The 15,122-nt window shown below is 36.4% G+C and overlaps 1 protein-coding gene across 1 annotated transcript; it reads right to left on the bottom strand.

Moving 5' to 3' along the window:
- Window positions 1–460: 460 nt before the first annotated feature.
- On the bottom strand, window positions 461–14,117 carry LOC121424557 (stromal cell-derived factor 2-like). Its single transcript, XM_041620288.1, has 6 exons — window positions 13,823–14,117; window positions 11,448–11,563; window positions 9,429–9,511; window positions 6,933–7,072; window positions 5,836–5,917; window positions 461–4,029 (listed from the first exon to the last, which is right to left on the bottom strand). The coding sequence occupies exons 1-6, from the start codon at window positions 13,911–13,913 to the stop codon at window positions 3,882–3,884; spliced, it is 660 nt and encodes a 219-aa protein (XP_041476222.1). The 5' UTR covers window positions 13,914–14,117; the 3' UTR covers window positions 461–3,881.
- Window positions 14,118–15,122: the final 1,005 nt, after the last annotated feature.

The raw sequence follows: 15,122 nt of genomic DNA, 5'->3' as shown, positions 1-15,122 counted from the left end.
ATAATCCTCATCATTCTAAGAAATATCTTGAATTTCAGTATCACTCTCTTTCTTGAAATCATGTTGTCTTTTGTATTCACTTTCTCTCATTTCTGTATTCATAAATATTTTGTGCAATTATGAAATTTAACCTGATCTCCTTCCCCAAAGTTTGTATGAAGTGAACACAAAGAAAATATTACATATATGATGTACTTCCATAGCAGTCCACTAACATAGTTAACATGAAAAGTAAAGGTCCCCATCGTAATGTTTCCTCTGATCATCCTCAATTTCACATTTTTTCTTTTACTATCCCATGACATCTCTCCCATTATTCTTCCTCTTTTCCATCCTTGTTCTGTAAAACTGACTGAAACCATTACAATTCCTGAGTAATCACATCACACATCATTAAGCACTCCCCCTTCCGAATAACACAAAACAAAACAAAAAGGTTTAACACTTTTCTTCATGTGACGTGTTAATGATTTAATGCAATTATCTTTGCAGTAATAAAAATCATTGAAACAAATGAAAAAAATTTATCACATTGAAGGCACAATAACAATAAAATAACTTCATAATCCCCCCCCCATTTTTATATAAATTCCAGATAGACAAGTGTTCATTATGTACTGAAACATCATCCATAAATTGACAGCATATACCTGGCACTGTGTCCACTAAAAGTGATTAAATATTTATGAGAAACCCCCAACATAAGTGATTCTAAATAATTAACACTTTAAAACACTTTCTACAATACAGCATACTTGTGAAAAAAGGTGAATCACATAGCATCACGTTCGAAAACACAACTATCCTTTATTTCATATGATGAAACGCCTTTTCAATGATGAGAAGCTCTACATGGTCTTTTGTATTCCATACATTCCTTTCCTACATTGTCTTGACAAAAATGTTCTTAATGAAAAAAAATTCTTAATCATTCAGCTTAAGCATAAATAAATAAAGCAAAGGGCTCACACTGATAGAAATCTTGAATATTATCTGTTAAAAAATAAATGTAAGGAATTTAACAATACAAAAGTTCATGTAGATGTTCCTCTTCATATCCCTTAGGGTTTTCATATTCTTTAGGGTCGATCAGACATGTCCGGTCTAGATGGCGGTTCATGGCGGGATGCCCCCTTAAAGTTCGATGCAATTGAAGCATTAAATAGTTTGGCCATTTCGCTTTCGGTGGCTTATAAAGTTTTGCTACTTCTCTTGACGTGTGCTTGCCTAACATAGCAATACATACCATGTGACCCATTGTAAAACAAACTGGCCAACTCTATTAAAATGCTGTTCCCCGCCATCTAAACCGGCAATGCAATGCCCCTCGATAGTCACTGCTTATTTTAGACCCCCCTCCCCCATGCTTCAATCTTTACTGGTAATGTTCATTTGTTACTACATGTACAAAATGGTGATAACTTATATACTGATACATATCCAATGTGATGATTCAAATTGTTATACAAATTTTTAGTTCATACTTTTAAGTGTACACTTCTTGGTACACAAAGTGTTGTCCAAATAACATTCATCTTCCTTGACAAAAAAATGACAGAGGTTAATTAAAGTAATTTACACTCTACAAAGTACAGACATTACTGTCAAGCATGAATGGTTTATTTGAAATGACTTCATGGACTGAAAATGAGAAATCATATTTGATTTACTACTAAATAGCATGTTTCTGGTCAAGAAACTGGACTATTCTTCTAGTACCACACCATACATCTCTTCACAGTTCCATACAAGCATTGAAAATTCATCACAAAAGTGACACAAACTTGAATATCACACTGAAGCACCAGAGTTTACATGTAGATTATTACATTCATATCCTTTTGCTTCATCTGTTTCATGCTTGAGAGAGAATCAAAGTACAACACTCGCTTATAATGCCTTTCATAGAGCTAAAACACAGAAGATCATGGAGTCAAACATCAGTGTTTACCTTAACACCAACCTTCATATTTTGTGCATAGCATATACATGTACAGTGATATTTACACAACACAATTACACAATCCGGAACACCCTTCTTACTGAACAATGCATTAACACCATTCTCAATCTCGTCATCTGACACACTGTGCAACTATGTAGATTTCTTGTTTGTTGATAGACAAGAAAAATCAACATGAATTATGCAAAATTTGAAGGCAAAGTGAAAGTACAATTATGAGTACAGAATAAAGTTGAATATTTTGCTCTATAAATAGGTGAAAACAATTTTCATACATTAATTTACCTTAGTAATCAAATTTGATCTTTCAAATTGCAACAGTAATTGAGTAAAAACTTTACGATTCACGTTCACACTACATATCTCACAAGTGACCTATCAGGGACGAGGGACAATTCAGAGACCAGTTGCACAAAACTGTATTTTTGCAAAGGATGTTATCTACACATGGCAGACAGTGGCAACCTTCATTTTCATTGGCTAATTAATCATGAAGTGCATTTTCTCCTGTTATAAGAGATTTTTAGTTTTTAAACATTCTGATATATAGAAGGACTTGAGATTATTATCATTATCAATAATAATGTATTCTTATATTACTAGTGAGAGATGGGGAGTCGGGAATGTAATATATAGGACATACTTAAACTTTAATTTAGTGGTAAAGCCTTTTGGAGAAAGAAACCTGACTAATGTGAATATTTACACATACGCATTCAATTCGGAAAAGCAGTAAAATATTTGAAGTCAAATAATTAATTTGACATATGAAAGGAATGAAAGATATGAAAGATATCATTTTCAGGTCAAAAGACAGGAAAAGTGGTCGATTCATATTGTGTGTACACTTGCCCAGATGTCATTTGTTTGCAAAATAACGGCTACTTTCTACCGAATAATGGATGTCAAAAGTTTTTTAAAAGACCCTGACAATGCTGAATAATCAAAGGAGCTAAGAATTTAATGATCGTTAAAAACAAGTAATGTGTTGTGAATTTTACGAGATAAGGAATGTCAAAGGTTGAATGACATTTGGCAACATAACACATATTGTAGAATCATTAACAATCATACTCCTTTTTATACAGATTACTCTCTAGTTTCAGTTTTCATTAGGATTTCAACACCATCAGAAGGTTCACCATGAAGCAGATTTTGTTTCTACTAGTACTTCCCATGAAAACTGAAGACAGCCAGACTTAAAACATGGAGACAACTTCTCCATAGACAACATACATGTATCCACTTACTGTTTACTTGGCATAAGAAGGGTGTTGGCTTGCAAACCAGAGAGAGAATATTTTTCTCACTCCTAATAAACAAAACCACAATTTTCCTAAAAAATGACCTGGTTCTCTGTGACTAGGAAACAACTCACACTAGCTTAAAATGCTATGAAAAACAAAAATGTAAACTTTCTACCCCTGCAACCATAAGTGGTGCAAATGTTGTAAATGCAGCAAAAATAATACATAAGGGGGGGGGGGGTAAATGAGAAGGGGAATGCTGTGTACATAAAGCACCAGTATTGAGATGTTTTTTAAATTCATAATATTCCCATAACCCTGATTAAAGGAAAGAAAAAATCTTTAGGATCCATTGATCAAAAATGTTAACCTGAATCTAGAGGTTATTCCTCAAATGCCACAGTTTTTGCAAAGTCAATTGTATACATTAAATTTCAAGAATTTTTTTTCCTCCCTCACCAAAATCCTTGTATCAAATCTTTATGTTATGAAGCGCCAAATTGTAAGTTTGGCATGTTTAGATTTAATCATATATTTAGGTAAAAAGTACATAAATAGAATTCACGCCCTTCTGAATCTAAAGACAGTTTGTTCATCAAAGAAATCAAATTTCTTGACCCAAATAATGCTTACAATGCCAATAGTCTGTAGAATAGAATCGGTGATATCCATTAGCTCGCTCTGAAACTTTCTGATGGCTTCACAAAGATGCCTTCCATAACCTTCCATTGGTTGGCATTGCTCAGTGATGATAAAGCACATACCTCTTTCTGGCCATGGATGGGTCTACCATAGACTTGCCCTGACATACTGAGATAACTGGAGATTGAAAGAAGAAAGAAGAAACTCTGTATTAACATACAGAGTAAGCTGTATATACATCTATATAAAGGCTGCTCACTGGAGGTCACACAAGAGGAATGACCTTTGTAGATGGTGCTCCAAAATGAAAACCAAAGTGCCGCAGCTACTTTGATTGGCATCAGCTAAAGTCCCTAAAATACTCAAAATCATTCAAGATGTACACATAAACCTGAAACATATTGCCTGAAAATGATTGAAAATTTGTATCACTGTTGTAGAAAAATATAGAAGAATCAAGAGTTTCAATAAAAATAATGAGTCCCTGACAGTACACAGCATTGTGGCCCAGTGGATTAGTCTCCGGACTCTGAAACAGAGGGTCGTGGGTTCGAATCCCAACCATGGCGTAATTTCCTTCAGCAAGAAATTGATCCACAATGTGCTGCACTCAACCCAGGTGAGGTAAATGGGTACCTGGCAGGAATTTATTCCTTGAAACGCAGCACGCGTAACAGCTGCACTGCTAAAGCCAGGGTAATTATGCTGCATATACTGTAGAGCGCTTAGAGACTTCTGACAAAGTAAGTATTTAGCGCTATATAAACAAGTATAATTATTATTATTTGTGATTGGCTTCCTTGGAAGGTAGGTCCATTTTTTTTTTCTCCAAGGGTAACGCAGACAAGGCAAAAGCGATTTTGTGTCTCGCCCACTTATGAAAATAACCAGAAATATCGTGATTTGCGAGGGCACGCAACAGATTTGTATCGAAAACTTCATTGTGAAATGACTGGGATGGAATAATACTTGTCATAAGAGCCTTGCACGTAAAATTTAAGGATGACCTTTGACCTTACCATGTGGCCTCCCACTGCAGCAAAACATGCAGGTCCCCAAGTTTGGTTGAAAAGTGACTTACGGTTGCAGAGTTAGATGTCATAAGAGAGTCTTGCATGTAAACTTTAACGTTGACCTGAAAATGACCTTTGACCTTACCATGTGACCTCCACTGCAGCATAACATGCAGGTCCCCCAAGTCCATATACTATCCAAGTTTGGTTGAAAAGTGACTTCCAGTTGCGGAGTAAGGTGTCATGTAAGAGAGTCTTGCATGTAAACTTTAACGTTGACCTGAAAATGACCTTTGACCTTACCATGTGACCTCCGACTGCAGCATAACATGCAGGTCCCCCAAGTCCATATACTATCCAAGTTTGGTTGAAAAGTGACTTACGGTTGCGGAGTTAGGTGTCATAAGAGAGTCTTGCATGTAAACTTTAACGTTGACCTGAAAATGACCTTTGACCTTATCATGTGACCTCCGACTGCAGCATAACATGCAGGTCCCCCAAGTCCATCTACCATCCAAGTTTAGTTGAAAAGCGACTAACGGTTGTAGATTTTTGACGGACGGACGACGAACGACATTTGGATCCCTAAGTCTCGCCTTCACCTCTTGTGGGCGAGACAAAAAGGGTCTGAAGGGGCTTGATGATATACAGTAAGTACATGTGTGTGTGTGTGTAAATCATATTTGAGGGAAACCAGAAAAACCTCTAAATAAATGCAGGTGGTCACCATGGATATGTTTCCTGATTTAATTCTACCAAAAAACATAATGCCAATATTCAAACACATTGTTCTGTGCATTACAGGTCAGTGTTTCTTAAAAGTGCTGAAATTGAATTAACACTGACAAGCATTTTTATTTAAAAAAAAATATCTTAACACCATTTGAAAAGTCCTTTGCAGCTTTTCTGGTGGTATGAATAAAATTTATTAACAATGGAATCCTAACATAAAGTAGAAAACAAAACTTACTTTTCTGTAGCTACATGTTTAAATCTGACTGGTTCACTCCTCTTCCAGTTTGACGTAGAACATACCACTGCCCAGTTATCACCTACAAAACATAAATCACACAAGAAATACTTATATCAATCAGTTTCATTTTTAAAAATCTATTTTGTTTTTACATTGTAGCTGAGAAAGCTGCTATAGGTGAAATTTCTCAAATTCTTCCTCTATGTTCAGTGATAATGTCGAGTTTTGACAACAGTTTTATAATAAAGCAATGTTTTGGAAAACATTACTGATTATTCAAAAAATAATTGAACATTCCTTCTGCACATGATGGATTTTTTATAACATTATTCAGACAAAACAGAAATGGATCTCTCCAGGGTTCTCCAAACAGAATATGGTGATGAAACAACCAAATATTGGAAGGGTATGGATTTCTTTTTCAATTCGAAAGCACTGCCAAATTGGTATCATGCAAATGAAACTTGAATGTCTTTTAGTATAAACTACATGTACATGTCATTTAGGCATAGTTATCTTTTTCCACAAGCTCTGGTCATCTTTATAGAGAGATGCATACTTTTGGAATTTAGAATCAGGGAGCATTTGCAAGTTACATCGCGCATGGACAGCTCAACCCTTATGGCCAGTGTCCAGGTCCCAACTAAGACTCTGAAAGATTTGGGTTGCTAGATGCCATCAGGTGCAAATTCGGTCCTGTTTTGAAGTAGATGACATTTTCAATAAACAAAATAGTTTCAAATTCTAATTTTTCAAAAACAAAAATATTACAAAAATATATTGCACATGTATTTTTCACCCCCCCCCCCCACCAGAAGGTTTATGGTGTAGATCATAAGGGCGGGAGTTGGGGCCATTTTTCAGGAGCCTTACGATGGAATTGATAGTGTTGGAATCTCTGTCTTTATCTTTGTTATTAATATCAAGCTATAAAGTAAGTTTGATATGGCATCATACTACATTTCTTTCTTGTCAAATTCTTTGCTCCCCTATTCATTTTTAATCAAATGTGCAATATAAGATCATTGGAACACTCATCTATGTCTATTTCTTAAATTTCATTCAGAAATTCATAAGGTCTTAATGAGGCATACCTTCATCTCCATCCCCATTTTCTCCAAAGCTGCTAACCTCCTGGTTTGATGAAAGTGGTGACTGGAAATGATGACTGTGAAGATTGCGTTTGGTTGCTATGTGTTGAAGTCGTATCGTGCTTCCACATTTAATTGGTTCTCTGATCAATGATACAATAAAGAGCGAGAAATGGTTAGGATGATAATATGGTTAATATTCTATACCTAGACATGAAGCAACGGCTTTAATAGCTACATGATTTATAATTTAAACCAAAACTTGACATCATATTGCTTTGAATTAAAGATACATAAAACAGGAAGAGACTCTTGATTGTGCAGCAAATAAATACAGATGGGAAATGTTAATTTTGTATGGTAAATAATCAATTATCATGAATTTTAAATCCATTTTTTGAAATTGTATCCAAATATTATCATTGAATACTTCATGTCTCATTTAAAACTTGAGATAGACTAGGTCTCCCCTTTCTGCTTTCATGAAGGAAAAACAGCTCATAAAATTATGTGATTTTTTTACAACAAATTTATGAACATGGTTTTGTGTGTGACAGTGTGTAACCTTTCCATTCAATAAAGATTTTCAATAGTGTGCTACCTGTGTCTACCTTTTCTTATACCACCCCCCCCCCCGTCTTTTCTAGTTTTAACATCGAGCAGATCAAACTTTTTTTAGAGAGACATTCTATACCCCTTCGTATAATCAGAAGGTTCACTAGCCGCCCTTTGAGGCTTTCACATGGTAAAAAAAATTCATAATTTGAATGATTCCAGTGAAAAATAAGGTTAATGACGAACATTTACCTATGTAAAACCAAACTAGCACATGATTAAAATACCGATTACTAATCACATTAACGATTACGATAGCAATCATTACAATGATGAGTCAAGATTAAAGTGTGAAAAGGCCCTACATGACTTTACAACCACCACTAGGCTTATAATCCCTTATCACCCATCACAAATATTATGCAACCCTGGAGACGATAATAGCAGATTTTTCTTGGTATGTACATGTATTATGTAACACAGCCAATACAGAAAGCTACATGTATTATCCACTGTCCTTGTACATTTTACCCTAACATGTGTGAGTCCCTGATCTACACACACACACATACACTCATATCATGTGTGTGCATGTACATGTATGTTTACACTCTTGATCCAGGTGCACATGAAAGGTTTCATGTCTACTACACTCATGGAAGTACATGTGACCATCCATTAAAAGGGAGCGCAAGATAACACAAAGGAACCCAGACAATGCCTAGTATCATAGGTGCTATTGTGCCTCATTCAGTGGGGGGTCATTCAAAGGCTTCAGACCTGATGGCTATGAACAGTGTTTGTCGGAAGATGAGATTGAAGAGTGTGTTTGTACAGGTCACTTGATATTAATCATTTGATATTGGTCATTGCATAAATCTGTTATCATGTCCCTATCATGTAGGTCTCTGGAAAATAGATCACAAGGTACAGAATTCACATGCACTTTGGCAAGGCATGATTGACCTCCATTTATACACTACACAGAGGTGAAAGGAGACCTTGGCAGGAATTTATTCCTTGAAAATCAAATGTAAGGTACATCAATTAGCAGCTATAGATGCTAAAGCCAGGGTAAAAAAATTGGAGGGCTCTAGGAGCATCATACCCGACAGTCTTTAACGATTAACATGTAAAGCTAAACCTCATTGGTAATATCAACTACATCATACATGTAGCAGACATTTGACCCTGGTGAACTCATGGACCCAAGGACCACAGGAAGACAGAATTTATCCTAGGAAAGAGGCTATTCTAAGGTAAATCAGTTCTCCCTGAAAGATCGAAACTACAGATCCTTGAAAACCCAAACAGCCTCTTTCTAGTTTGTCTGAGCTTTGAATTTTGTTGCAATGATCATCACTATTTATATTTTTCCTATAACTTCATAGTTAAGGTGTCTGTAGATTATCTGAAGAGGACACTTGGATTTGAAATGAAGTTACAACCAATTGACAGAAAATTCAAATATTCTGGGTTGAACTTGAGTTGAACTTGATGTGCAGATTGAGCACTAAACACTATGATGCATGGAGGCCTAGTATCTCTTTTCTCCTACATGTACATTTATTTCTTTGTTTTTTTTCTTGAAAATTTTCTGAATTTCAACCCTTTTTTAAAGCTCCTACAACCACTTTTCTTTCTCTCAACATCAAGTAATCCTCAATTTGTAGTCCCTTTCAACATACTGATATTAATACAAAAACATTGCCAAATAATGAGAATTTAGAAACACTCACAAGATGAGTTTTAATATCCATCCCCCCAAAACTACTGGATGAGATTAATATCTATTTCAGCATTCATACACATCATTCATATCATAACCTATTGAATTGCAGAAATAATGAAGAAAAAGGGAACATGAATAAATAATGGTTTTGAAAAATCACAATAAAAAATCTGAAAAGTTCAACTGAAAAAAAATACTCCATAAATACTTACCCTCTAACACAATTCTTATCAAGTTTGCCTTTTATTTGCCAATAACTATTTTGATCTGTAGTTGAATCGACAGCTGTAACAGACTACAAGAAGAAAATAGGACAAAAAAATCATTTAGATTAGATCTGTGCAAAAGCAGAACAGTAATCATGGCTACCTATAATATAGGTTGCAAAATTATGTGCAAGGAAAGATTTGTACGACTAGGGAAAGGAAAATACATTTAACTTAACAGCCAGAAAATAATTATTAGATCAACAAGGGGGTCAACTTTTCTTTTAATGGTTAATTAACTTTGAAGCTGCACAATGATGGAATTAATCATTAACCTATTAAACCCACTCTCACCTACACATTGTGTGCTTAGTTAATGGCTCAATAAAGAACTAAAATACATGCCACATACAGGCAATCTATTGATTAGGCTTATGGCAAAGTCGTTTCATATTGATTTCATGTAGGAAATGGAGGATATGTTTACATTTACAGCTTATTGAATTATTTTGACAAACACATTTCATTTTCAATATAAAGACAAGCCATTCATAACAGGAAATAATGATAGAACATACACATGCCTCAAGTGCTTCACAGGCTGTATCGTGTTCATAACACATTTTTAATTTATATTCCACATAAATCAAGAATCTTGCTTTACGGGTGGTTGAAATTTATCTTATGATGAACTGTACACAGTGACATAGTGTGACAGATCTGAGTGCTGTGTATAACTGACGGTTTTTATCTACATATAATGTAAATAAAATAGACATTTTGTTTCAGGAAATGAAACAAAATAAGATATCAAAATAATGAATTTGTTTCCTCTAGCCATGCTATGCTGACATTTATGAAAGACAGAAAAATCATATTCAGCATTTTTAGATTTAATATTTATTTAGATCTTAATATTTATTCCACAATTCTAATTAAGAATTAATTATGAGATGAACTGTACTTTGACTCATTCAGTTCTGTTATATACGTTTGAGTGATGTTTTCAGATGCACAAAAGAAAATAAATGAGGCATACTATTGTCGACTTTGTGTTTTCCCTAGCCATGCTAAATGATCAATATTTATGAAATAAAACTTATTTGTAAGATTCAATCAATCAAGTTATAATACTCTGTGATCTTTTAAAATGTAGATTCAAACATGTATTCTAATGTGGTGCTGTTGCCCCATCTTTTATTTTGTTTCTTAAATTTAAAAGACACTACATGTCTGATGGACAGCAACACCACTGCACCTAAAAACAATTACTAGGCGCCAGGAGGTCTGATAATAATATCACGTTTAACAATATTAAAAGCTGGAATGTCTGACCTTGAATATCCTTTAAAGGTCAAGTCCACCCCAGAAAAATGTTGATTTGAATAGGGAAAAATCAAACTAGCATATTGCTGAAAATTTCGTCAAATCGGATGTAAAATAAGAAAGTTTTGACATTTTTAAAGTTTCGATTATTTTTAACGAAACAATTATATGCATAATTCAGTGACATGCAAATAAGACAGTCGACGATGTCCCTCATCTATTGTTTTTATTGTCTGAATTACAAAATATTTATTTTTTTACAGATTTGACATGAAGGGCCAACTTGACTGAACCATATTAGAATAATGCTAATTCAAGATGTTCAGGGAGGAATTAATCTTTGTTTCACTTGACAATGAGAAAATTTGAATATTTGACATTTCATATAATAAAATACAAAAGAAATAGTGAGTGGATGACGTCATCACTCAGTCTCATACGCATGCCGACCAGGATGTGCACATTACTGTTTTGTTAAATTAAGCAAAACTTTAAAATGTCTTAACTTTCTCATTTTACATGCGATTTTGAAGAAATTGTCAGTGTTATGCTGGTATATATTTTTATCTTCTTATTCAAATCAACTTTTCATTGGGGTGGACTTGCCCTTCAAATTAAATCCAGAGATCACTTTGGAAATTAATTTGGAATGTCATTCCACCTCAGTCACCAAAATAATTTTCAGGTTATCATACTTACTTGTTGACCACTTCCAGAACCATAATGTATATCATGTGAATGTAATCTGGCACCATATTTTTGGTTGATAAGCTTTACTATTGATCCACAGGTCACATACTCGTATTCCATTTGTGCTGTAGAGAAAAAAAAAACACTATTAAAAAGACCTCAAAAAAATAAACCTATTGGGCAAACCATCACTCTGTTAATGAACTCGTTAACTGGCACTGACATTTACCCCCCCCCCCCCACTTTGTCTCAATTTTTTTTTTCATCTCCCATCAGCAGTATAGTGCAAGTCGGATGTACGTCTACAACATAAATTCCAGAAATCTTGCATCTAGAGCAAGGGACCAAATGCATGAAATGGCTAAAAATGTATGCAAAGTGTTCTTGTTGCTTTTTTGTCAACCAGGATTGCTGCGGGTTCTTCGTTATGAAAAACTGCAACTGGGCATTTGTTAAAAAAAAAACAATAAGAATTAGCACAAGACTTAGGTGGTAGTTACATGTTCTTTGCAGCCAAGCTTTATAGTCTTTTTACTGACATTTTGCAGAAAAAGCAAAGACAGTCATAACCTGCAGGCTGTTCAGCAATCAGCATCAGCTTAGTGTTATGTTATGTGACACCTAGCCATAGCCAGGAGGCTTCATCAGCTTCAGGTTAAAGCTGCAGCTACCACTCAGAGAGCAGACGTCAACCAACATGTCCAAAAAGGCAAAAGTTCAAAATCAATTTTCCTTTTTTATACTCTTAAATACGAAAAGTGCAGTGGGTTCTTAATGTGCAAAGGTGGTGACTCTCCTCTACATGTACATGGGGCCTTCATTTAACATGCTATCCGAGGGATGGAGTGTTTTCCACTGAAAGTGTGATATAGCATGCGTCTATGGAGCAGGGAAAAGACGTTTACACACACCGCACTGGATTCAGTCATCCATCCGGGGTGGACTCAATTCCACGATCTTTGGTTCGACAGGCAGACGCTTTACCGACTGAGCCAACTTTGCTCTCAATGTCACATCCATGATGCTGAAGATCTACTGTTAAATCTTCTTCTGAATATAAATAGGGTCTAGTGACTTGAAAGACCTTTACTTTAAGGCAGTGTATACAGCCACACGCGTGTGTCTTTACCATCCAGCCACACGCGTGTGGTTATATCCAGAACACCTATCTGTGGATACCGCCACACGCTGCCAGTAATAACAGTAAAACACGTATGTAGGTCTGACCGTCTATATCACGATCAAAATAACCTCATTTCTTCATTAAATTCTTACATTCTAAACCCCTTTGATATCCTTAGATCGTTTCAATTTCATTCTCACCGTCTTCTCTCCTTGCTTTTCTTGTCTTGTTACAAACGGTCGTCTGTTTAACAGCAAATTCTCTTTTTCTACTTGTGTCGATTCTGGCTTCCTTCGCGGTGGCAGACCCATACAGCGTTAGCGCAGCGCAGTAGTAGACATACACAGTTTGGGTTTCGTACGTACGCGCACATAGCCTAGAGTCAGTAGAGAATCGACACAAGTAGAAAGTGTGGAAATTTGCTATTTAACAGGCGGCCTTTTGTAACAAGACAAGAAAAGCAAGGAAAGAAGACGGTGAGAATGAAATTGAAACGATTTAAAGAAATCAGAGTGGTTTAGAATGTAAGAATTTAATGAAGAAATGAGGTTATTTTGATCGTGATATAGACGGTCAGACCTACATACGTGTTTTACTGTTATTACTGGCGGCGTGTGGCGGTATCCACAGATAGGTGTTCTGGATATAACCACACGCGTGTGGCTGGATGGTAAAGACACACGCGTGTGGCTGTATACACTGCCTTACTTTAATGACCAGGAATGGAGGACATTGTTTAACACACCTAGGCCAAATTAACCATGCTAACCGTGTTTTGTAGCGACAGCGTTTGCAATTATGATCTGATGATTCAAGGTGCAGTTTTTTTTATTTAGAAACCAAAATTGAACACACCCTCAAGGCCTCATTCTCACTCATTGTGGTGCTTTCTTACTGTTTCCTTGGCCATGTTCAATTGGTACCGGTAGGCCTATGCCTTTCTTAAATTAAGTCTCAACCATTTTGACCTCTGCCTAAAATTATTGACGTATAATGGGTGTCTCACACTCAACTAATTTAATTATCCAATATAGGCAGCCCTGAAATCGCCAAGCATCTACAGTTGTATTCTTGCAAGCAATATCATTCGCCACTTCAAATTCAATCATCATACTTCATAAATCATATAGGGCCTAGGCCTACATACGCCAAGCAGGACTCTGTCTCTGAGTCTGAGGCAACATCGACAACACAAGCCATCCATCATCAGTCCCATTTTTTTCACAGACTCATTGTTATTCATCTCTCTCAATCTCATTACCTGCTTCTGTCCATAATCTGCTATTTTCTGTTGAAAACAAACAAAATACAGTTAGCACACTGCGGAGAATATCTGTTAAAGACGGCGCCATCGTTCTCGAATATCGGAACCCGAATTGCCCGTATTGCAGTCTAGACGGTACTTGCTTGCGCCAGGTGCAGTCTAGGCGGCCAGGTCAGGCGAGAGATGCCAGGAGATCGCGGTGAGTTCGCAGCCTAGTCAGTCCTATACACACATGTGTGTCGTCGACAAGCCCCTTGATCCAACCAATGAAACAGCTGTACGTACATTTCCGGATTTGGCAGGCCGGTTCTTGACCAATTTCTTTTCCTACCAGAGATTGGGGAGAAGAGATCGAGAGTGACAACGATCATAAATCATTGGGCATCTAAATGCCCGTAAAATCAAAAGAATGGCATTGCAAGCTATAGGAGGAACACTACAAAACACACACACACAAAGTTTAGATAGAATATGACACAATGTTTAGAAAATAATATTATATTTCTTGCTCCCCTTTCCTAATCTTTATTTCTCCTTTTTCTTTATTCGTCGATCGCATCAGGGGTGGGGCGGCGGGGCCCGGGGGGGATGGCCCCAAACCCAACTCCCATCTGTACATCAGTGGGACCACTGATCTGTATAGTGATGGGACTAGACCAAAAGCTTCGGTCTCTGTTTTGTTGGTTGTTCAGCTGAACTTCGTTGGCTTCACTCACCACTAAAACAGAGACCGAAGTTCTAGCGCGATCTGTACAGGGGACTCAATGGCCATGTTTATGTACCGGTACTTAAGATCGGATAAAACGGGGAAGTGAATTTGCGCGACAGCCGAGGTAAGTCACTGTTTTTGTTCATTTTTCTCCGTTTTTGGCAATTGATGCCAAGAGGGAATATAAATTTGCAATCTGGTCACTATAATTTTCGAAATTTTTATTCGTTAGAGACAAAAATTGAAAAGCCCCTACGGGGGGATTTTGCATTAATTGCAAGTCCCCTAACGGTGGCTGCACGATAGCGAGCCGTCTGTGTACGAGGAGAAATAAAAAAAAAATGTTAAAAAACTCCTCGAAACAGACGGCTGCCAGCTGTCTATGATGGGACATGCCATATTGATGTACTACTATCATAAAAAATCAGTGGGAAACTCGCTTAATTCTCATGTAGGCCTATCGGGCCCGACCTTCGTGACCCCTCCCCCAAAAATATGTTAGTGAATTGAAATGGAGATGAAAAAATATGTCATTATCAAGCAGTAAAAAAATGACTATCGTGACCCTTGGGCATTGAGGGGTTGGTA

The sequence above is a fragment of the Lytechinus variegatus genome, chromosome 1 (genome assembly GCF_018143015.1).
Source record: "Lytechinus variegatus isolate NC3 chromosome 1, Lvar_3.0, whole genome shotgun sequence".
In the NCBI taxonomy this organism is placed as follows: domain Eukaryota; kingdom Metazoa; phylum Echinodermata; class Echinoidea; order Temnopleuroida; family Toxopneustidae; genus Lytechinus; species Lytechinus variegatus.
The sequence above is the reverse complement of the archived record's forward strand: the minus strand, read 5'-3'. Positions and strand labels throughout refer to the sequence as shown.

What these genes read in the sequence shown, in the direction of transcription:
- LOC121424557 (XM_041620288.1), bottom strand. Translation starts at nt 13,913, where the DNA reads ATGGCGCCGTCTTTAACAGATATTCTCCGCAGTGTGCTAACTGTATTT. An exon ending in CAGATTATGGACAGAAGCAG is followed by an intron (nt 11,564 to 13,822) that starts GTAATGAGATTG and finishes TTTTCTCTACAG; the next exon opens with CACAAATGGAATACGAGTAT. An exon ending in AAACATGTAGCTACAGAAAA is followed by an intron (nt 4,030 to 5,835) that starts GTAAGTTTTGTT and finishes TTCAATCTCCAG; the next exon opens with TTATCTCAGTATGTCAGGGC.